This window comes from Xenopus laevis, chromosome 3L (assembly GCF_017654675.1).
Source record: "Xenopus laevis strain J_2021 chromosome 3L, Xenopus_laevis_v10.1, whole genome shotgun sequence".
In the NCBI taxonomy this organism is placed as follows: Eukaryota; Metazoa; Chordata; class Amphibia; order Anura; family Pipidae; genus Xenopus; species Xenopus laevis.
The window spans coordinates 143,182,338-143,204,803 of NC_054375.1; the positions used below are offsets into that span (position 1 = coordinate 143,182,338).

General features: G+C 38.1%; 1 protein-coding gene across 1 annotated transcript; it reads right to left on the reverse strand.

Annotated features, from left to right (window-relative positions):
* Positions 1-5,161: 5,161 nt before the first annotated feature.
* On the reverse strand, positions 5,162-22,330 carry LOC108711670 (hepatic lectin). The gene is made up of 6 exons (XM_018253618.2): positions 21,848-22,330; positions 18,650-18,838; positions 14,727-14,789; positions 9,115-9,260; positions 7,602-7,708; positions 5,162-5,946 (listed from the first exon to the last, which is right to left on the reverse strand). The coding sequence occupies exons 1-6, from the start codon at positions 21,855-21,857 to the stop codon at positions 5,823-5,825; spliced, it is 639 nt and encodes a 212-aa protein (XP_018109107.1). The 5' UTR covers positions 21,858-22,330; the 3' UTR covers positions 5,162-5,822.
* Between the last annotated feature and the right edge of the window lie 136 nt (positions 22,331-22,466).

Consider the following 22,466-nt stretch of genomic DNA (forward strand, 5'->3'; position numbering starts at 1 on the left):
TATGGTTAAGAGAACTGGGGAAATGTGGCAAGAGCAGTGACATCTAAGAAGTGCTGAATTGAAAGTGAAAGTAATTGTCTGCCCCGCCTCTATGCCACGGGCATAGAGGAGGGGCAGACAATATTTGATTGACAGCTGAGATGTTCAAATGAGCTTACAACAGCTACGAATGCTTAAATAAAAAATAGAAATTGGATTTCATGCTTAATTTGAAAAGGACTTTTATTATACAGATTTTTGTGTCTGGGTGACGGGTCCACTTTAAGGCTAGAGCATTTGGAAACTGAAAACACACATGAGTTCCTGAACTCAAGTATGGTTTCTGTTTCCAATCACCTCTGCTTGCTGACGAATGGGTTTTATTCCCAAGCAGGGTAAAAAAAAATAATGTTTTTCAAAAACCAGTTGGGGAAAAAAAACAGTTTTGAATTGAATTCAGAAACCATGTGTGAGTTCAGGAACTTAACTGTGGTTTCTAGTGATGAGCGAATGTAGTCTCCAGCCATTGATTCACGGCGAAATTCCGCATTTCACCATGTGCAAAAATTTGCAGGGGAAAAATTCACAGAGAAAAAACACCCATCGGAAAAAACGCCCATTGACTTTAATGTATTTGGACCAAAAAGTCATCATAAGAAAAAAACGCCCATTGGCTTTAATGCACTTGGAGCAAGAAAAATTGTCATGCACATAAACATTGTTGCACGTAAAAACGCCCCATGGCTTCAATGTGTTTCATGAATTTTATGCCATTTTGTGAATTTTTTGCGCAGGGAAAGATTCACTCATCACTAGTGGTTTCGCTTACTGATTGTTTGAGGCTGGAGGCTCGCACAATCATAAAACAGACCCTACATGTATTGTAACCTCCAAAAGATACTGAACATTTGTAAGACAATGACATAAATTTGTGTAAATATGATTGCAAATGGTAGCTTAGATATATGGATAAATTAGAGATCAGGCTATCCATCTCTGATATAATAGGGCATCTGGTGAATTTTTGGATATATATAAGGTATTTTAGGGAAAGACATATTTGTTTTTGCTAGTAATACCAGCATCAAATGCAATTTCTAATTAGTATTCTTTGGTCAGAAATCATTTTATTCCCATATACATAGGTTTGGTATTTAAAAATTTTCTTCTGAACAATTCTTTGTATGTAAAATAACACTATGGGGGTTATTTACTAAGCTCTAAATACCGAAATTCCCCAAGATCTGAAACATTTGTGTTTATTTGTGTTATAATAGGCTTTTAAAAAAAATCACAAATTTTTCGGAATTTATTAAACCCCGAGGGCTAAAAAGCCAGAATATAAAAATGGGGCAAATTCACTAAGCGCCGAAGTGCCGAACGCTAGCGTTACTTCGCTAGCGTTTGGCATTTTCGTTACTACGCAAACTCACTAACGCGCGCAGTGTACTGAACGCTACCTTTTACGCCAGACTTCCTTCGCCACCTCAGACCAGGCGAAGCGCAATAGAGTAGATAGGGATTGCTTCAAAAAAAGTCTAAATTTTTTCGAAGTCCCAAAAAACGCTGGCGTGTTTTCTACATGATGGCTGATAGGCTGAAAAAGATTGAAACATTTTTTGGGGCTCCCATTCTTCCCCCCTACATTTCCTGACTCATGGCAACTTACCTAGACAGTGGGCACATGTGTAGGGCAAAATAAAATTTTTATTTGATGTTTTGAAGCTTTTCTAGCCAATTGTAGTCCTGATACGTATTCCTCCATTGAAGTTTGAATTTGGCGCCGTATGCAAATTAGCCTTCGGTAGCGTAACTTCGCTTTACTTAGCGAATCAACGCTAGCGCAACTTCGCAACCTTACGCTACCCCTGAGTGCAACTTCGGATTTTAGTGAATTTGCGAAGTGCTGGCGAAACTACCCCTGGCGAAGTGTGGCGAAGTGCGGCGAAGTGCGGCGAAGTTACGCCTGGCGCAACTACGAATCTTAGTGAATTTGCCCCATGGCATCTCAAACCTGTCAAGGTTGCATAAAAGTCAATGGGAACAGTCCCATTGATTTTTGGTTGTGTCGGGGGTTTCGGGCAATTTCACAATGTTTTCAGAGTTTTCAGGGAAAATTCACAAAAAAATCATGAAAATCTGAGTTTTCCCCGCAAAGCAAATTTTCTGGAAATTGTAATAATAAATAAGCGTTAAAAACCCGAGCGGCTTGGATCGGAATTTGTAGCAGCCGATATTGAGATAAATTCGGACCTTGATAAATAACCCCCTAGCTGCTACCTGAGGGTGTGTGACATTAATTATTATATGTATATTATATTATTTGTCCCCTCCTACTTTATTTTCATTGTTGCTTTCAGGGCATGTGTGTAGTATAATAAAAGATGAAAAGCAAAAGCTCTAGTCCTATTTGAGGATTTCAATTTAAGACTTGTGCTGAGTAAACCTTGGATGGAAAGACATTGTGCTAGGTGAAAAGTTTTGCTCATCTCTACTCCAAACCTGTTCCCATTCCTCGGGCTTATGTTCCTCATCTATTTGATCTAATATCCTAAATTTGTTGTTAATGATAGCAAAATATTTCATTTCTGTTTAGGAAACCTTTTTAAGGAGACTTGTTGCCTTTAAATTTTGTAAAATGGACCTTAACTATCAATTCATTCACTAGATTTATGGATCATTTAAGAACCATAAAAACGCTTGCTCAAGAAGCATACACTCAAAAGTGACATCTAGCAGCTTTACAAATTCCAAGGAGCATAGGGAGAAAGATTTAGTTCCTTATATTACGATGAAGGTTTTTGGATATTTCACTATGATTGTGATAAGCAGAAAATTAGTAGTTCATGTTAAATATATAGGAAATATACTTAGTCTTTTCTTTTCCCACTTCCCTTATTTCTATTTGCATAACATGCAAATGTACCTAAATAGTCAAATAGCTTTTTTCATTCTATATTATTTATATTTTATTTTCTAAAATTGTATAGGGTTTATGATGGGTATTAAGAACGAATAATTAATTAAGAATTTAAGCTACTAAAAGTGCTTTATTATAATAGATGCAACAATATATTGTGTCATCATTACCCTGAAAATGTGAGCCATAATTCTTGATATGTTTAAAGATAATTTATCCTAAGTGTAATATACAGTTAAGACTAAAAAACCTTTATACTGACCACCAATAATGGCTTATCTCCCCAATTACAGAGGATGAATAGCCACCAAAGGATGGAACCGGACATAAAGTTCAATAACAGAACCAACCAGACATTTGGTTGGGAGCTGTGAACAAATATTATAGTAGAGTTGTAGAATTCTCTCACGCAGCTGTACTGGCAGATACATTAGATAGCTTCAAAAAAAAGGTTTGGATGACATTTTTGCAAGGGAATATACTGTATACAGGGTTACTGAAAATAAATCTTAGTACAATGTTGATTGAGGGACTTGTCTGATGATGATGTTTTCTTGCCTTCCTCTGGATTGACTAACAGTAAAGAAGGTTTCATTATCTATCTATTCAGATAATGTGTAGAAGTCAAACATTCTTATACTAAAATAACTTTATTTACATTCAGCTCACAGAATAAGCTTCAATAGGGTGTAAGTTGCATTCACCATGTAAGGGGTAGTACGTAGGGATGGGCGAATTTTTTCGCCTTGTTTCGCCAAAAAGATTACGCCCAGAGACTTGTAAAGACGCGCGACAAAATTTTTTTAACGCACATAGACTTTAATGGGCGTCGGGGACATTTCGCCGGCGGCTAATTTTTGCCGAAACTAAACGGGTCAAATTCGCCGATCCCACTAGTACATGAATATCCTTCAAATTATATCATTAACATGAAACTTACTGTAACGCTAATCTGGGCTATCCAATCCACAGATCCCCAGGTTTACAAGTCTGCCCTACTATAGCTAAACCTCATTCACGAGGTTTCCTGGTCCCCGACTTCTCTCAAGAACACTTGCTTCTCTGGGCCTTGCTGCACCCAGGCTCCCCTGGGCACACCCAGCTGGAGCAGCAGCCAAAGAGGAAGAGGCCACTCCTTACACACACTATAGTGCAGTGTGGCAGGAAGTTGTCATTACACCTCTTGGCCAATAACTGAGCTTAAACTAAAATGGATACATAGGCTTTTGCCTAGTAACTAATGAAAGGGTAGGGCCTTAAAGCCATAGGGGCAGATTAACCTACATAACCCTCTGTAAATTATGAGTATAATAGAAGTCAACTCTGAGTTCCATGACTTCTCAGCCTTGTGTTTTGATGTGGTTACTTTTAATATCCTTATAATTTACAATAGGAGGTTCATTATTCTCTATACAACAGATACTACATGCAGAATGCATAGTCAGAAAAGGTTTCAGAATAATGACTTACAACAAATGGTTTTTCCAAGAAGATCTAAGCCAAGGTTCCCTCTTTTCCCCAGGGTTCCAAATTAAAGGGATTCTGTCTTGATTTTTATCATATAGACTTTATTTCGAAATGACACTGTTTACACTGCAAATAATTCACTCTACAATATAACATTTCATTCCTGAACCAGCAAGTGTATTTTTTTTAGTTGTAATATTGGTGTGTAGGTGCATCTCAGGTCAATTTGCCTGGTCATGTGCTTTCAGAAAGAGCCAGCACTTTAGGATGGAACTTCTTTCTGGCAGGCTGTTGTTTCTCTTACTCAATGTAACTGAATGTGTCTCAGTGGGACCTGGATTTTACTATTGTATGTTGTTCTTAGATCTACCAGGCAGCTGTTATCTTGTGTTAGGGAGCTGTTATCTGGTTACCTTCCAATGGTTCTGTTGTTAGGCTGCTGGGGAGGAAGGGAGAAGGGTGATATCACTCCAACTTTCAGTACAGCAGTAAAAAGTGACTGAAGTTTATCAGAACACAGGTCACGTGACTGGGGGATCCTGGTAAACTGACAATATGTCTAGCCCCATGTCAGATTTCAAAATGAAATATAAACAAAACAGTTTGCTCTTTCGAGAAATGGATTTCAGTGCAGAATTCTGCAGGAGCAGCACTATTAACTGATGTGTTTTGAAAAAAACATTGTTTCCCATGACAGTATCCCTTTAAGTCTATGAGGCCATGTCAAGGTCCCTGAGCTGGTTTCAAATGAATTATTCTCTTTATTTTAATTAGGAATGCACCAATTTGCATATACAGATTTGAATATTTTATTGATTGAATTCACAAACATTTCACATTCAATTGTCCAGAGCATTATAGTCACACGATTTTAAGAGTTTGAATATGCTTCTGTTGAATAGAAATTTGCCAAAATTGCTTGTATTGAGCCGAACTTTAAAATGAAACCTGGATTCGGTTCATCCCTTATCTCTACTTTTGCATTTGTAATAAGATATGATGCTGCATTAAAAGGAATCATGGTGGCCCATCCTAAAAACCATGGTCACCTATTTTAGGGTCTTAGATTGATAATGCACGATAAAGCTTCCCACCCCAGAAAGCGAGATATCTGTTGACAACATCACTCAACATTGATTAGAGACACTCATTGCAAAATTTTATTGAAAAGTAGACACAGATCTCAATGTTGGTGGCAGCAATTATTTTAGGAACACACATAGCTGTGCTCAAAGGCCCAGGTAAGTGCTAAGTGAAACACAAAATGCGTAAGGCTGAGCCGATACCGTATTTTCCATAAACTTTATTTTTTTTTTTACATGTTGTTGTCTAGATGGGAAAGTATTGTGTTTGGAGTCTGTTTTTTTCAATGCTCATAGACTATGTCCATCTTTGTTATTGAGATCTTCTGGACATAGTGCTGACGTCCTTGTCTACAACTATACACAACATGTCATTATTTCTCACAGAATGCTTTCTGTAGAAAGGTGCAAACTTTATCATTCCACTTTTTGTCTATCCACATGTGAACACAGTCTTCATTTCCATATTCATTATTTGGCTCCCCCTTCATCCAGAATCTGCAGAAGAATTACAAACTGGATTCAACTTGGAATTGCATATTAGATACGGCACAAAGAATGGTGTTGTGAATCACACTGTCACCATTTCATGAATTTCCATTTATACCAGCACTTGTAAAGAGGCAGAATCAGGAAAAAAAGAGAAAAACATATACAATTGTGCAATAGAGTCAACATTTGATATTATACATAAGAAGAGGTTGCATGATCTTGAGTTTTAATACAAAGTTGCAATTTTCCTCATCAGCATAATTACATTCAGTGGGGGTGTACACATTGGCATACCCCAACATCACTTTACTTGTCCTTTAATGCGTTTTATTGTGCTTGAACTATATATTCATTTATATACAGGTATGGCTCTGTTATCAGGAAACCCATTATCCAGAAAGTTCCAAATTATGGGAAGACCATCTCCCATAGTTTTCATTTTAATCAAATATTTTATATTTTATATTTTTAAAAGTGATTTACTTGATCCCAACTAAGATATAATTGAGAGATTGCCTATGACTAAGTGCTAGGTAAGCATGAAACGTGTTAGGCGCCATAAGGGAATTGTTTGATTTTTTAATAAACTTGTACTTTTTAACTTATAAGCATGCTTTGGGAATATTTTTTCAAATGCTTAAGATATAACTAATCCTTACTGGAGGCAAAACCAGCCTCTTGGGTTTTGGGGGTTATTTATTGAAATCTGAATTTTTCGGATTTTTTAAATATAAAAAGTTCGACCAAACTAGAATTTGACCTTAATTATTATTTAAAAAGCTTGATTTAATCGGTTCGGTAAAAACCCGATAAAACCGAGTGAAAACCCGAATTGTACGTTTTTTTTTTCTTTTTTACCAAATCAGGCAATTTTTTCAGGCATTTGCCTGAAATGCTGAATTTTTTTGGATTTCTGCCCGAAAAGCCTGAAAAGGTTGGATTTTCAGACTAATTCCAGTGCAGACCACAGAAACTTCGGAATAGGATAGTGTCCTCTGCCATTGACTTACTGTATACACAACCGCGGCAGGTCTGAGATGGGGGATTTTCAGATTCAGGCTTTTTCCTGCATCAGGCTTTTAAAAAATCAAGTTTTTGAGTGTTGCCAAAAAAGCCCAATAGGAGTCTAGTAAATAACCCCCTTTATGTTTAGTTTTTTTAGTTGATTTAAAATACATTATGGGGTCTATTTATTAAATATGTGAAATTATTTAGAAAACCGAGTAAAAAGTGGCATAAAGTAAGTGTGCATTTATAAAACTCTGTATGTCCACTTAGGAATGATTTTAAATTGTGTATCCCAGAAATTGTCAATAAAAAGAAGAAGTCCTGATATTGTTCCAGGTATCTAAAGCAATAATCAGCTTGTAAGTATAATGGATTTTTCGTGGCAGACCATTCTGTTCAGGTAGCAATGTGTTTCTCTTATTTTACAAAGCGTGATAAAAACATATTTGCTATTATGGGGTTTACATCATTTAAAAAATAGTATGAGAGTGTGCTTATTTTTTTTTTTTTTTAAAGTAATTCTATATAACTGTAGGTATGACATAGTTATATATTTTATTATACCTACTGTGCACACAATCCTATTCATCATTAAAGTGACTCAATAACATATTATAGAAAATCAGAACTGAGGACCTGATTCTTCAGCTTACCCATCTGGTGGATTAAGGAGAGTTCCATCAACCCATTTCCATCCATCCTTATTCTTTTTGAGACCGATCCAAAATTGTGTCTGCTTAGTAACACTTGCAAGAAAGTTCTATGGAAGCAGAAGACAAATCTTATTACAAGACAGAGGTAACACACAGATGTTTATTATACAACACACGTGTCCGCATCCCCTAGTCCTCATTCCTTGGCACACCTCCTGGCACACAAACTTGGCTATAACACACAGATGTACTACATATTCACATTGGAGGACAAAGCCTTCATTTAAGTTGGCATGTGAGCCTTTACAAACAAGTGGAACCAAACTAATTGTACATCTGGCACATACAGCCATAGGCAGGGGCAATGATGTCCATTTTGCAACCTGAGGCAGCCTTCCTTTTGCCACCCCCACCCCTCCCCACGACACTCACCTTTTCAGCCTCGGAGGGGGTCGGGCGGTCCACGTCGCTAGTGCAGAGAGCACAATTTCCGGGTTGAAAAACAGAAATTTGGCTCTTAGTTACCAGGAGGGGCATTTTTTCTGACCTGGTAACCATGGGGGAACTGCTGCCTGAGGCCTCAACTCACTTCATCGGTGGATAGTCGCTGGCCACATGGTGGGTCAAGTGCTGACCTGTCAACTCTTTTTTATGGAGTCTACTAGACTTGCCTTTGTGGGCTGAGATTATGGAAGGTTGACATGTGTTTGTGTGTGTTAAATACACAAATCATGGTGAGTCCATTGTAGTTAGTAGTTTGTAGTTAGTAGAGATGCCATCTAAGGACATGGAAATTGCTTTGTACATAGTTAATATAATGTGCAGTTCACTCAGGAGATGGCAGGAACCCATAAAGTTGGACATAAATAGGAATTCCTTGGGAAGGTTCTACATTGGGGAGGACCCAAGAACATATAATGGGGTGGAGAAGGAGGAAGAGCCTCTTTGGCTTAAGTACCACCAGGCAACAATACAATCCCTTTGTAGAAGGTACTTTCTAAGCCCAGGCCTAGACTTTTAGGTAGACTAGCTAGTGTAGCATGTTAGTCCTCTATTAGCTTGCCTCAAAGGTGAGAGGCAGTTAAGTTATGTAGCAGGATCAACTGTGGCCCCACAAAGTAGATTTGTGAGATGGAGTAGGACCATAAGACAAATGGGAAACCGTTAGGGATATCAGTGTATATGTGAATATACTGGACATTAAAAAGCATAATAAGCTCTATTAAATCAAAATATGAAGTGGAAGTTGTGAAGGCCATGAACTTTGGTATCATATTGTTCTTATATATGGAAATGTTGTAAGGCTGGTAGTAGTACAATATTCAAATGAGTGCTACATGTTGTAGTCGTTATTTAACCTTGATAAAGTTCCAATGGTTGGTCTTTGGGGCAGTGGTTCTTTACCCTATTACAGTACATTTTTGTGGTGGGACCTGGATATCCTCACTATAATGTAATAAGATGACTATAGTGAACAGAGATCAATGTGCTGTATATACAGTAAGTGCCTCACCTGTTCCTTCTCACTGTTGATAATAACCAGATCACTGTTCATTGCTTTACAAGTGGCCTGAGCATCCTCCCAGTTCTTCTCAGTTGTAACAATATAATAACAGCTTCCATCAAACGCTATCCAGTCAGTATCACACTGAGGTCTCCCTGAAAGAGAAGACAGAGTTTGGGTCTGAACAAGTGAATTTAGATATAATTAATATATAAGTAATTTTAAAGTACTTATCAAAGTAATATTCAAATCCATTTGTAAGAGGGTGAACTGTCATGATTGTTGAAAATTGCTTGAGATGTGATATAATGAATGTTTTGTGTGTATAGCAGTGTTGAATGAAAATTTGAAATGTGGGTGTATTATTGAGTTAATGGGAATTTGGTAAACGTTCAACTAGGGGGCAGTAGGACCATATTTCCCCCTGGCCACTAGAGGGAAATAGAGAGACAGGTGGTAAAGGGTATAAAAGAAAATTTCGCCCACGGTGTGGTCTTCAGTTCCGGCAGGTGTAGATAGACAAGTTTTTAAGTATGGCACTCGGTGCCTTAGCTAGGTAGGGCTAGTTAGTACAGGTAGCCTGCACCCCAACGAGGAGAGAGTGGCTTAGTAGCTGTGGTTGAGACACAGTAAGGGAGCAAGTGTGAGAATAGGGACAGTGTGGACAACCCAGGACAATGTGATGGAAAATGCCTACCCCTAAAGGTCAAAGGGGACACTGACGTGGTGTTCAGCTGGCTGAAGCAGGAAGGTGGCACAGGTAAAAGTCCTACAGTAGCTGGGGCGAAGTAGAGTTGTAGAACGTACAACGGACTGCTTGACCAGTAGGTGCAGTTAAAAGACCTTTGCTGGGTTCACAAGTCCAGATTGCTGTGGGGTACATTGGATCACCTGTACATTTGTGGAAAGTACTGATTGAACAATTGGTCTTGTAAGTAATACTTGCCAACTGTAAATAAAAACATTTTTCTTGTTTTGGAAAAACGAGTGTACTGTGTCTTTAATAATCAGAAGGGGCCCTTACACATTGTTGCTCTGATCTTATTTTACTGCTGATTGCAGAGATTAAACAAATTAGTAAGAAGGTTATAGCGAAAGAGTTCACATGTGTTTCTCGAAACAAATTAACATCAATAACCATCATAAATCGGGGTATTAAAGTCACATTGATTCTGGGTACTCAGATACAAGGGGTTTTTCTAGATTTCTTCAAACAACCCTAATGTTTAACATTTATATTGTTATTTCATAGTTCCTTTTTATTTCTTATTTTTGGATAATTTTATTTGCATTTTTTCCTTATCCTGACACTACCCTACTTTTTTATGTTTAAAGGGATACTGTCATGGGAAAAAACATTTTTTTCAAAATGAATCAGTTAATAGTGCTGATCCAGCAGAATTCTGCACTGAAATCCATTTCTCAAAAGAGCAAACAGATTTTTTTATATTCAATTTTGAAATCTGACATGGGGCTAGACATATTGTCAATTTCCCAGCTGCCCCAAGTCATGTGACTTGGATGAATATAAAAAAATCTGTTTGCTCTTTTGAGAAATGGATTTCAGTGCAGAATTCTGCTGGAGCAGCACTATTAACTGATTCATTTTGATATAAAATGTTTTTCCCATGACAGTATCCCTTTAATATTCTCTTTCCTGTGCCCCTTTTATATTGCTATTACCATTTCTGGTTTCTTCTATCCCCTTTGTAGAACTTTTCAAGAAGGGGGAAATTCCCCATGCGCTGTGTTGTGCTTCATATCAGTGTATTTTTGATGATTGTGTATTTGCTGATGAAATAAAAACCGTGCAAAATGATACTTTCCGTACGGATGTTTCCACTTTGCAGAGAGATTTTACTAAACTAGAGAGCTGGGCAGCAAACTGGCAAATCAGCTGCAATACTGATAAAGTCAATGTTATTTACCTGAACAAAAATAACATACATGTGAGTTATACACTTAGAGGCCTATTTCGTATGCTGTGTAAAATTAAATTTGCCAAAAAAACTTTGTAAAGAGCTGTTTAAAATAAATGGAGAATTTATCAAGGTGTGTTTTATTTTACACCATGCCAATGCCAGATATTCCTCTGTTATTTTACACTGCTTCAGACTTTGGTAATAAGTTTTGGCGTAAAGAAAAAGCTCAAAGAAAAAGAGCATTAAAAAATTACGTAATTTTTACACTGTTTTTTACATGGAGATAGATGTGTGGCAAATTAGTCCACCGTTATTATCGGTAGAGATGGGCAAATTAATTCACCAGGCGCGAAATTGCTGTGAATTTCCGTGTCTCACCACCCGCAAATAAATTTGTGAAACTGTCGTGAAAAATTTTCAGGCGTCAAAATATTTTGGACACGTACCATAAAAGTCGATTGCGTCAAAACCATCGGACATCAACATTATTCAGACGCCCATTGACTTTAATGATGGTGTCAAAATTGAGGCTATTGTCAAAAGTCGCGTTTTCTGAATTTTTTGCCATGCTGCGAATTTCTCGGGAAATTCATGAATTTTTTGTTGAAACAGGACAAATTCGCCCATCACTAATTACCGGTGATGTTGCTCATATTGACCAATCACATTTTCGATTTTGTTGATATCTAATTGCTATGGGCAACATGACATGAAATGTTTTACTCCACTTTTTGCACAACAGGCCCCTTAATGTTTTTGTGCTAAGAGCCTCCTAAATTGTGAAGGAGTTGGGTGTTTTTGTTGACATCAGACACAGCCAATATAGCCAACTTTATACAGAGATTATCAAAAAAGGATTTCCAAATGTTGAAATGTCACAATAGGGGAAACCATTTTCAGAATTGAATATGTCACAAAAAGGGAACCTTCATCCAGACATACTGGCAAGGACTAAAAAGGGAAGTAGAATTTATTAAAAAGCGTTTAATAAACAGGAAATTACTTGGTTTTTCAAGACGGTCAGTTTTAATGGACTAGTTATTGGGAAAGACTATTCTTATGAATTAGAAAGTACCGATTTGAAAACCCAACAGGAAAGTGACCTGATGTTTCCAACTACTTAATGGGGGATTTTTTTTAAGAAAAGGAAATGTTAGAGAAGGAAACAAAACAAAAGTAAAATTAAGTTAAATTAATAAAATTAATTCGGGAACAAATATTTGTTCAAATATGATAAATTGTTGGTGAGATTTGAGACTATTTTGTAGGCTGAGGAAGAAAGATATTACTATGAGATAAATGGGACAGTGAATGGTAAATAAATTGGCCTAGAAGATGCAAATGATTGCTAGAATAATCTCAGAGTAAAAGAGGGTGAACTTAAAACATCTGGATACAGAAACAATCAAGTAAACCAATTTACCTGATTTTAACTGGGAAAATGTTGAACCTTTTCCAAGATTTACTAGCGCGTGTTCTGTCATTCAAAGACAAGGAACATTGGGGCAGATTCAATTCAGTGAAAAAAAGTTATCTCATGGTTTATCACGTGAAAACTCATGGACGTGATTGAAGGAGGAAAAACTTTTCTCCAAATTCAGTTCCATTTTTTTTTCCTATAGACTTCATTGTTAGTTATTAGACAATAATAATAATAAGTTCAGAAGTGGTGGCCATCTTAACGACAGAGAAGATAGCAATATGGTCCCTGCGGCTGTGATGGGGAGATATACATTGCAAAAGGCAATGCAAGAAAAGTAAGATTTTGAAAAGTTGGGGGAAAGAGTTTCCTTGTCCTTTAATCACTGGGTAACCTAATGTCAAAAATGTTCCATGTGTAACTCAAAATTCTTGGCAGTTTTTGAAACGACTGTACCTTGGGTACACCAAGTATTTGCTTAAAATTGTTACGAGGGGGCAGATTTATCAAGGGTCGAATTTCGAAGTAGAAAAAACTTTGAAATTCGACCATCGAATTAAAAAACTTCTAATTCGAATATCGAATTCAAAGTTTTTTCAGCAAATTTGGCAATCCTGCGGTCGAATAAAAATCGTTTGACCTAAGGATCTCATCGATCGAGCGAACGATTTTTATTCGATGTGTAAAGACTTAGAAAATGGTTGTAGAAGGTCCCCATAGGCTAACATCGCACTTCGGCAGGTTTAAATTGGCAAAGTTTTTTTAAACAGACAGTACTTCGATTATCGAATGGTATAATATTCGAACGATCGAAGTAAATTCGAAGTCGCAGTATCCTATTCGATGGTCGAAGTATTCAAAAAATTACTTCGAATTTCGAATTTTTTTACTTCGAAAATTCCCTTGAATTCACTTCGACCCTTAGTAAATCTGCCCCTAGGTGTACTTTATGAAGGATTATTTTGTAGAGAATTATATTTGCATGTTTTCTCCATTAAGTCTTCATCACACCTTAATACCGGCCCCTAATTGTGCATTTTTGGATATTTTAAGTAATTTCATGCTTGGGTAATGCTACAAATCTACCATAGCATTGTAGCACAGTATTAGTAATAGCAGTTGTATTATTGTTATTATTCATCATCACCAAATCCCAAGGGCAACCTCAAATATAATTGGGAATTGAACACAAGACTCTTCTATCCATTGTATATGAGATAATTACATTAGGTTCTTCTGTTTATCATCATTCACACAATTATCCTACTTAACAGACCATAGAGTTATCTTCTATGCTATTGCTGCAATGGCGAAAAACCACCCCTACTATCCTTTAAGAGGGCACAATCATTGAAGGACAGACTGGTGAGAGCTGATGTTGGTAAAAGAAAATCGATACGTCAGGGTACATTATGTGATATGGAAAATGGTACCTTCCTTTGCCTGTAGGCAGGGTCGGACTGGGCTGGTGGGATACCGGGAAAAAACCCAGTGGGCCCCCGCCTCTTGTGGGCCCCGTCGGCCCAAATCTGGACACATATCCTTGATTTGGAGCCTTCTTAATGCCGTAACCTCCCTTTATCGGGTGGCCACGGCTAAAACACTGCATGCGTGCCACATACACAGTGCTGCACACCGGAACAGCAGGGGGGCCCCCCAGTCCGACCCTACCTGTAGGCACTGTAATAGTTGTATAAAATGAGATATTGTGTATCATCCACATAAGAGTAGTGCAATAAATATTAAGGGTTATTATACCTGTTTGTCTACATATGTCGTTTACGCTATAAAGTGTCTGTGTGGTCTTATGTGTGTTGGACAGACTACTAGACAGGCAAAAGAAAGAATAGGTGAACACAAATCACACATCAAAAGAAAAGTGAAACAAAACCCTGTAGTATATATCATTTTGTAGATGTGGGCCATTCAGTTGCCCAGCTGAGATTCCAGATATTACAGCAAATTCCCAGACCTAGACGTGGTGGTGATTAAACAGTCGTTGAAATGGGAGTGCTGCAATTTCTATGAATAATGGTGCAATGGCGTAAATACTCCAAATAGGAAATAAAAAAATAGGAAATACTCATGAGTCGTGATTTATGTGATTCATTCATAAGACATTTGTTTTGTTTCAGTGCTTGGTTATGGTGCCTAGCCTAATAGCCTGATAATACCAAGTACTCAGAGTGAAAATCCACATAATATACTCAACCTATGGATGTTCATGTCATGGGATACACACAACAGCACTAAGACGCCATTACATCACTTCTTGTTACCTTTTTGTCTTGTCTGTAAGATGTCCTGCTTTATATTGTCTATAGCCTTTGATATATGTGAGTCTGCAAAAAAAGAGACACAAAAACTAGATTAATGTAATAAAAGGCACTAAGTTTGCCCAGGAGCAATAACCATAGTAACCAATCAGCAGGTAGCATTTACTGGTCACGTGTTTAAAAGGAAACATCTCATTGGCTACTATGGGTTACTGCTCTTGGGCAAACATAGTGCCTTTTATTACATATAGCGGAAACCGGCAAATTATACATTTCTATTCACATAGATCATTACTAATTATTTTTTTGGATACAACCGAAAATAATTGACTGTGGGTAAATGGAATTATGAAATATGAAATGGAAGAGAATGAAGTCCATTACAAATCCATGCACTAAGTTCAATTGAGCAAACAGATGGGTCCCATACCAGATATTAGAGGGTATAAGAAGATTGAAATTTTGAATGAAACTGAGATAAGCTCTCTGAATGACCCAGGGTAGAATCCCTTCAATCCTCGAGGCTTTGTCATTTTGTCTTTATATGTTATGGACTATTATCAGCCAAAAAAAAAAAAGCTTTTTTGCTACTCTTGGAGGGCTTTTTTTTAAAGTCCATATGCTCGAAAAATTTTAGTTTTTTGTACTATAAATTAAAAAAAACTTGAATGTATCAAGATTTATTATACCACGACTATCGAAAAAGTCCAAATCTGAAAATCCGGCATCTCAGACCTACAAAGGTTGTATATAAGTCAATGGGAGAGGTCCCTATCCTATTTGAAAGTTTCTGTGGTCTGAAAATCCCGAAAATCGACTATTTCTAATACAAAAAAATTCAAGCTTTTCGGGAAAAAGCCTGAAAAAAAAGAGTGATTCGGGGGAAAAAACAGACGATTCGGATTTTCACTCAACTTTTCCGTGTTTGTCCCTGATCCAATTAAATCATTAATATTATTATAATAAATAAGGTCCAATTGTGGATTTTAGTTTGGTTGGACATATTTGATTAAAATACTCAGATGAATTTGGGGGCAAATTCACTAAGGCGCGAAGCGCCGAACGCTAGCGTTAATTCGCTAGCGTTTGGCATTTTCGCTACTGCGCAAATTCACTAACGAACGCTGGCGTAGTTTCGCTAGTGTTACTTCGCAACCTTACGCAGGCGAATCTTCGCTAGCGACGAAACTATGCAAATTCACTAACTTACGCTAGACTTCCTTCGCCACCTCAGACCTGGCGAAGCGCAATAGAGTAGATAGGGATTGTTTAAAAAAAAGTCAAAATTTTTTCGAAGTCCCAAAAAACGCTGGCGTGTTTTCTACATGATGGCTGATAGGCTGAAAAAGATCGAAAATTTTTTGGGGCTCCCCTTCCTCCCCCCTACATTTCCTGACTCATGGCAACTTACCTAGACAGTGGGCACATGTGTAGGGCAAAATAAAATTTTTATTTGCAGATTTGAAGCTTTTCTAGCCATTTGTAGTGCTGATACGTGTTCCTCCATTGAAATTTGAATTTCGCGCCGTATGCAAATTAGCCTTCGCTAGCGCAACTTCGCTTTATATAGCGAAACAACGCTAGCGCAACTCCGCAACCTTACGCTACCCCTGTGCGCAACTTCGGATTTTTGTGAATTTGCGAAGCGCTGGCGAAACTACGCCTGGCGAAGTGCTGCGAAGTTGCGCCTGGCGCAACTTCGCATCTTAGTGAATTTGCCCCTTGGACTTTAGTAAATAATCCCCATATGCACTATTTTAATACTGTAACATGCTGCCTGGATTTGAACCAATAACCAGCAGGTTACTATAAGGCCTGAACACCTCCACTCTATGTGAGGCACCTGGTTCAATGCCTTGTAATACTCTAGGGAGATATAGTAATTTTAGCCACTATTAATCTGCCCATAGGTGCTCAGAGTTAACAATCAATCTGTCTATGTAATCTGAGCTCACTCGCATTGTAGGTCAAGTCAGCTGGTTCCTGGGTGCTCTGCTTCCTGAATCCTGTCCTGGCCAAAATATTTCTTTATTTCCTGCTTTTTTGATCATCCTATGTTCCTAGATATGAGTTTGTCTCACGATAATTTTGTGGTTTATCTGATTCTGACCCAGCTACATCCAGTTCTGCCCTTACTAGCTCCTTCTTTGCAGTGTATGTTTAGCTCCCTCACTTTCCCCTCTGGGATTCTTGGTGACAGAGCCGGGCCAACCTGGCCAGGCGCCCTAGGCAACCTGGCCAGCCACATCGCCGGCTCAGTGCGCGCTGGAATGCAAATGCGCGAAACTGCGCTCCAGAGCACATGCTCAAAACTTCGCTCCAGCGCGCATGCGCAAAATGGCGTCCGTGCATGCGCAGAAGCGCATTTATGTGAATGATACACGCGGCAGTCGGGGAGAGACTGGACCGGACACGGGGTAGGCGACAGAGCAGGTACGTGCCCCTCCAGCTTTGCGCCCTAGGCATGTGCTTACTCTGCCTACCCCTAGTTCCGGCCCTGCTTGGTGAGACCTGGTGGTGGCAGCCTAAGTAGCCGAAAAGCCAACGGTTGTTATAAGCAGAAGAGAACACCTAGGCTGAAATCCAGCTATTCCCCTGGGGTCTAGTTAGCTTTACATAAAACTCTCTTGCTCCACTGTAAATTTTTTTAGTTATAAAAGATTTTAAAATTGTATTGAATTAGAGTCTCTGTGGTTATTATTTCCCTAAACTTGCAGTCTGACAACCTGGTCAATGCCAGTTCACCTGAGCTGCTTGTGGACATCTGTATCTTCCAGATTATCATTTATTCGGATCATTATTGGAAAAAAAATTGAGAAACGTTTTCTTATGACAATCTTTTTTAGCCTGGCTCTTCCATATAAACTTTTACATATATCACCCCAAAACCATTACAAAGAAATTTACACTAGAAAGGGCAGCTATGTGTTTTTATAAATTCTGAAGCTTTCAAAATATGTTTTCATTTTAAACCAAATTAAAAATATATTGAAATTTGGCAGGATTCAGAAGCACCAAGCACTCATTGACTTGTTAAACCCAGTACGAGAATTAAAGTGGACCTGTCACCCCAACACAAAAAGCTGTATAATGAAAGTCCTTTTCAAATTAAACATGAAATCCAATTTCTATTTTTTATTAAAGCATTCATAGCTGTTGTAAACTCATTTTAACATCTCAGCTGTCAATCAAATATTGTCTGCCCCTCCTCTAAGCCCTGGGCAATTACTTTCACTTTCCATTCAGCACTTCCTAGATGTCACTGCTCTCCCACATTCCCCCGTTCTCTTTACCATTTAATTGTGTAGCCAGGACATGGGGATGGACATCAGGTCCCCCATTCTGGTGCACAAACAAGATTCTGAGATGATACAAGACTTGTCTTAATAACAGTGTCCACAAAATGGCTCCTGCCTGCTTGCTATAATTATGAATTCCCAGACTGGAGGAAACAAGATTCAAGTAATTTAGATAGTGTAATTAAAGTTCATTTTGCTTGACTAATGTGATAAAATGGGATTATGAATAATTTTTTTGGGTGACGGGTCCCCTTTAAGGAATCAGACAATTATTTTCTTCTGTGAAGCAAATTGCTACAGAATGAAAAATACAATATTAAACTAAATACTGTTATCTTTTTGATTAATTGGTACCATATATTACATTGTTCTGGTGTAGAATTAAATATAATCTAATATAATGAAGCCATTATGGGGGCAGGTAGGACATATGTTGATTAGGAATAAGTGTGTGGTTTTTTTTTTTTAGGCCCGTCTAACAGGCAACACATATTTCTTGGCCAGAACACACAAAAAAGTGTAAAATCCCAGATATGTCAACTTTGAGATTCCAGACAGTTTGTAGATGTATTTTATAATATTAATTGTTTCTAGGGTTGTTTTTCTTGAGATTTGGGTGAAACTCACAGTAGATAAACACGAGGCTGGTCAGGACTATCAGAAAAATGAAGACAAGAACCAGGAGGGTCACCAGAACCATCAGGAGTCTCTTTTGTCTTCTCCTTCTTTCTTTTGATTCTTTCTGAATCTTCATCTGCTTCATTGTAGGCTCAACTGGTATATTTTCATATGCTTCACTATTAAAAGGACTTTTTCCTGGGTATTTCAAATATAACAAAATATTCTTAGCAAAGGTGAATATAGAGCACATGTTAAGTTCAACTGTAGACTAACAACAAGCAAAGCAAACATAGTACAGGTTCATGTATTGATACCAGTCCTTCCCATTCACTAAAGCACTTGCTGGTTGATTTCATGTAGATACAGTACTGTAGTGAGCGACCCCCAAACCTGCACAGTTTGCCTCATTGTTTACGATCACTTCTATTACTGTGGGGTTTAATTCCAAAAAGCAGAAAGGGACAAGGCAACTGTTTCTCTTTCTGTAACAAATGCAGGTATGGGAGCTATCGTCCAGAATGCTTGGGACCTGTTCCAGATTAGGGTCTTTCTGTATTTTGCATCTCCATATCTTCATTTTACTAAAAAATCATTAGACCACTAATTAAACTAGGATTAATTAAAAGTAGGATTGTTCTGCCTCCAATAAGGATTAATTACATCTTACTTGGGATCAAGTACAAGCTACTGTTTTATTATTACAGAGAAAATGAAAATCATTTTTAAAAGCTTAAATTATTTGATTAAAATAGAGTCTATGGGAGACGGCCTTCCTGTAATTCCAAGCTTTCTGAATAACGGGTTTGCATATAAAGGATGTCACACCTGTACTACTATAAAAATGGATATCAACATGTGTAAGGAAATAGTATTAATTATTCTAATTTGCTGGGGAATACCCCCTTAGTAGCAGTGTAAGTCACAAATGCCGACCACTTGTCTCACTACTAACTGTCAGCTCTCGGTCTGCTGGGGTTAAAATGAATTGCAAGTGGAAGCCAAAATAATCTTTCAGCACTATAAGGCAGCAGTTCCCAAGATCTCCTGAGACTGACACTGCATGCAAAATAGGCTATAAGGAACACACGTGCGCAGTTTTAAAGTTCCTAATACCAGTACTAAGCATTACACAGAGTATCAACATGTTGATACAGTCCTATGAAAAAAAGGGGTTGGCGACATCCTCCCGTGGTGCCTTTACTAACTACTGGGGATTTTTTGAAGACATACAAATTTACTAATCTGCCCTGACAATTGCATTTGTTCGAAGGTGAACGACCCCTTTAATAAATTATGGAAATGTCATGGATTAGAGTAATAAGAGAAACACATGATTGTTTGCTCTGAAAAGTACAATTTGTGGTAATGGCACAGGTAGATAAATAAGAAGGCAGACAGATTGATAGAAAGGCAGAAAGACAGACAGGCAGATAGAGACAGATATATAGATGACAGATAGATAATTCCACATTTCCTCTGTCACACTATGATCCCTAGTTATCCCAGGTTTGGGCATTAGGTGGCACTGTGTAATAATATATAATGACTGAGTCATGTGGTCTTAGGGCTTTGTGCAACAGGTCTTTGCTAGACACACTCCTAAGTGGATAGAAGTCTTTTGTGGAGCCTGCATTAGTGCAGGACTAGTAGGGGTAGCAAAATCCTGTCATTAGTATCTCTAGGAGAGAAAGCCAGATTAGGGCCACCTAGATGAGCAGCTCTTGGCTCCACCATGGAGTAATAGACGGGATTAGATCCCAAGGGTATTGTTGCCAAGTCAGGGAACCAGAAACAGGTTATAGGGACTAGATAGACTCCTACCTGGGTGTCCCCAGAGGATACTGGAGAAACTCTCGGTGGTCTAATACTCCCCTTTCAAGCATTATTAGAAGGAAAACCATACAATTGGTCTGCATTGTGAGTAAGTATTGGCTATTACACCATGATTGTATTTTGTATTGTTGCTCTATTCTCCTATGTGGATCTGTTCTAATAAATCAGTTCAGTTATTGTTCAAAGAACCGCTTGCACCTATTCTTTATTGATACCACTGATTACACTGTGTTACGTCCTGCCTCCACACTACTCACCCCCCCTGAGGATTATAGGTCTAGAGAGAGAGAGAGAGAGAGAGAGAGAGAGAGAGAGAGAGAGAGAGAGAGAGAGAGAGAGAGAGAGAGAGAGAGAGAGAGAGAAAGAGAGAAATGATAGATAGATAGATAGATAGATAGATAGATAGATAGATAGATAGATAGATAGATAATTAGAAAGAAAGAAAGAAAGAAAGAAAGAAAGAAAGAAAGAAAGAAAGAAAGAAAGAAAGTTAATAGACAGACAGATAGACAGACAGACAGACAGACAGACAGATGATAGAGTGAGAGAGAGTTTTGGGAAGTGCCTTTTTAATATTGCATAAGAGAGTGTATTTCTTGTTATTCATGTGACTGGTGATTACATCATACTCTCTAGCAAACTCTCTATATCTGGTGAAAATAAGATAAATCTTTGTCAAACACCGTCATTAGAATAAACAATGTTCCATTTGCCTGAAACCAATTTTTAACATGAGTGGTTCTCGTATTGGCAATTGTTCTGCTCATATGGAGGGTTCTGTTAACTGATGTTAATATCCCTGGTTCCTCTCCCTTCATAAAATATGTTGTGGGCACTTGGGCTCACTGTATGTTTTCCGTTGAAAACAAGGGAGCTGATTTATTACCGTTTGTAGCTCCAGTAAGAAAATGTGGAAGAAAAATAAAATGCTTGCCAGGATCTGTGCACTATTATCAAAGTTAAACTGTATTACAATAAATAATAACAATCTTGTCACAAAAATTTCCCTTTAACAGGTTGTGGAAACTTGGCAGGAGCAAAGCTGATGTCTGCTACATTATTTCTGTAGTCAGACCAGCAGTGCAACAACAGCAATGTAAAGACAGAGGCTGCTTTCTGTAGCACTGGCATTTACTGTCCAAATAACAGAATTGTTAACATTTTTAAATGAATGTACTGTAAATATTCTTATGTATTAGGTATGTATCCTGTTACAGATGGAGCTTAACTTCAATGAAACAAACAGTCCAGTACAGGTGTGAGAGGAGAGTGGCCACTATTCTCCCTGCTTTTCTCTCCATATTAATAACACAGACATATTCCCATTATATTTATATTTCTCCCATCCCAGTCCCTTGTTCTATTCCTTACCTCTGTCCATCTTGTGCCAATGGATTGGAATGTCTTTCTGCCCAGTTGACTGGTTCCTTCTCAGTGTTGTTCTGCCTCCTCCGTGTCACATACAACTGCTCCCTGGGTCTCCACTTCTGCTTTCTTTTTCAGTATTTCTTAAGACTTTTTATTTCCAGTTAATATTGTGCAAAATAAGAAGTACTTTCCTAGGACCCAAATATTCCAGGAATGATCCCAAACTGCAGCCCCAACACCACCTCCTCACTTATAACTGTACATAATCTGCTGTAGATTCCCTCTGCCGTCCTCCAGATCATTGGTCACACTGCAAGATCCTTTATTTCATTTACTTGGGGCTTTGTTACTCTTTTAGATCTATAAGTCCAAAATGCAAAAGAGTGAGTCCTGGAATTGAGGTTCCCCCAAAGTCCAGCAACTTCTTTTAGGGCCCTCCTCTGCCCACACAAAAAACTTCACAGAAACGGACGATGTTGCTGTATCCCTCAGAGGGGAGGGGAAATAACAGAAGTTTATATAGTGTAGTAATTTCAATATTAAATAAAACACACCCACAGTGTCCTCCAATACTTATTTAAACACTCCTTCACTGTGACACAGAGAGATATACGATTGTGTA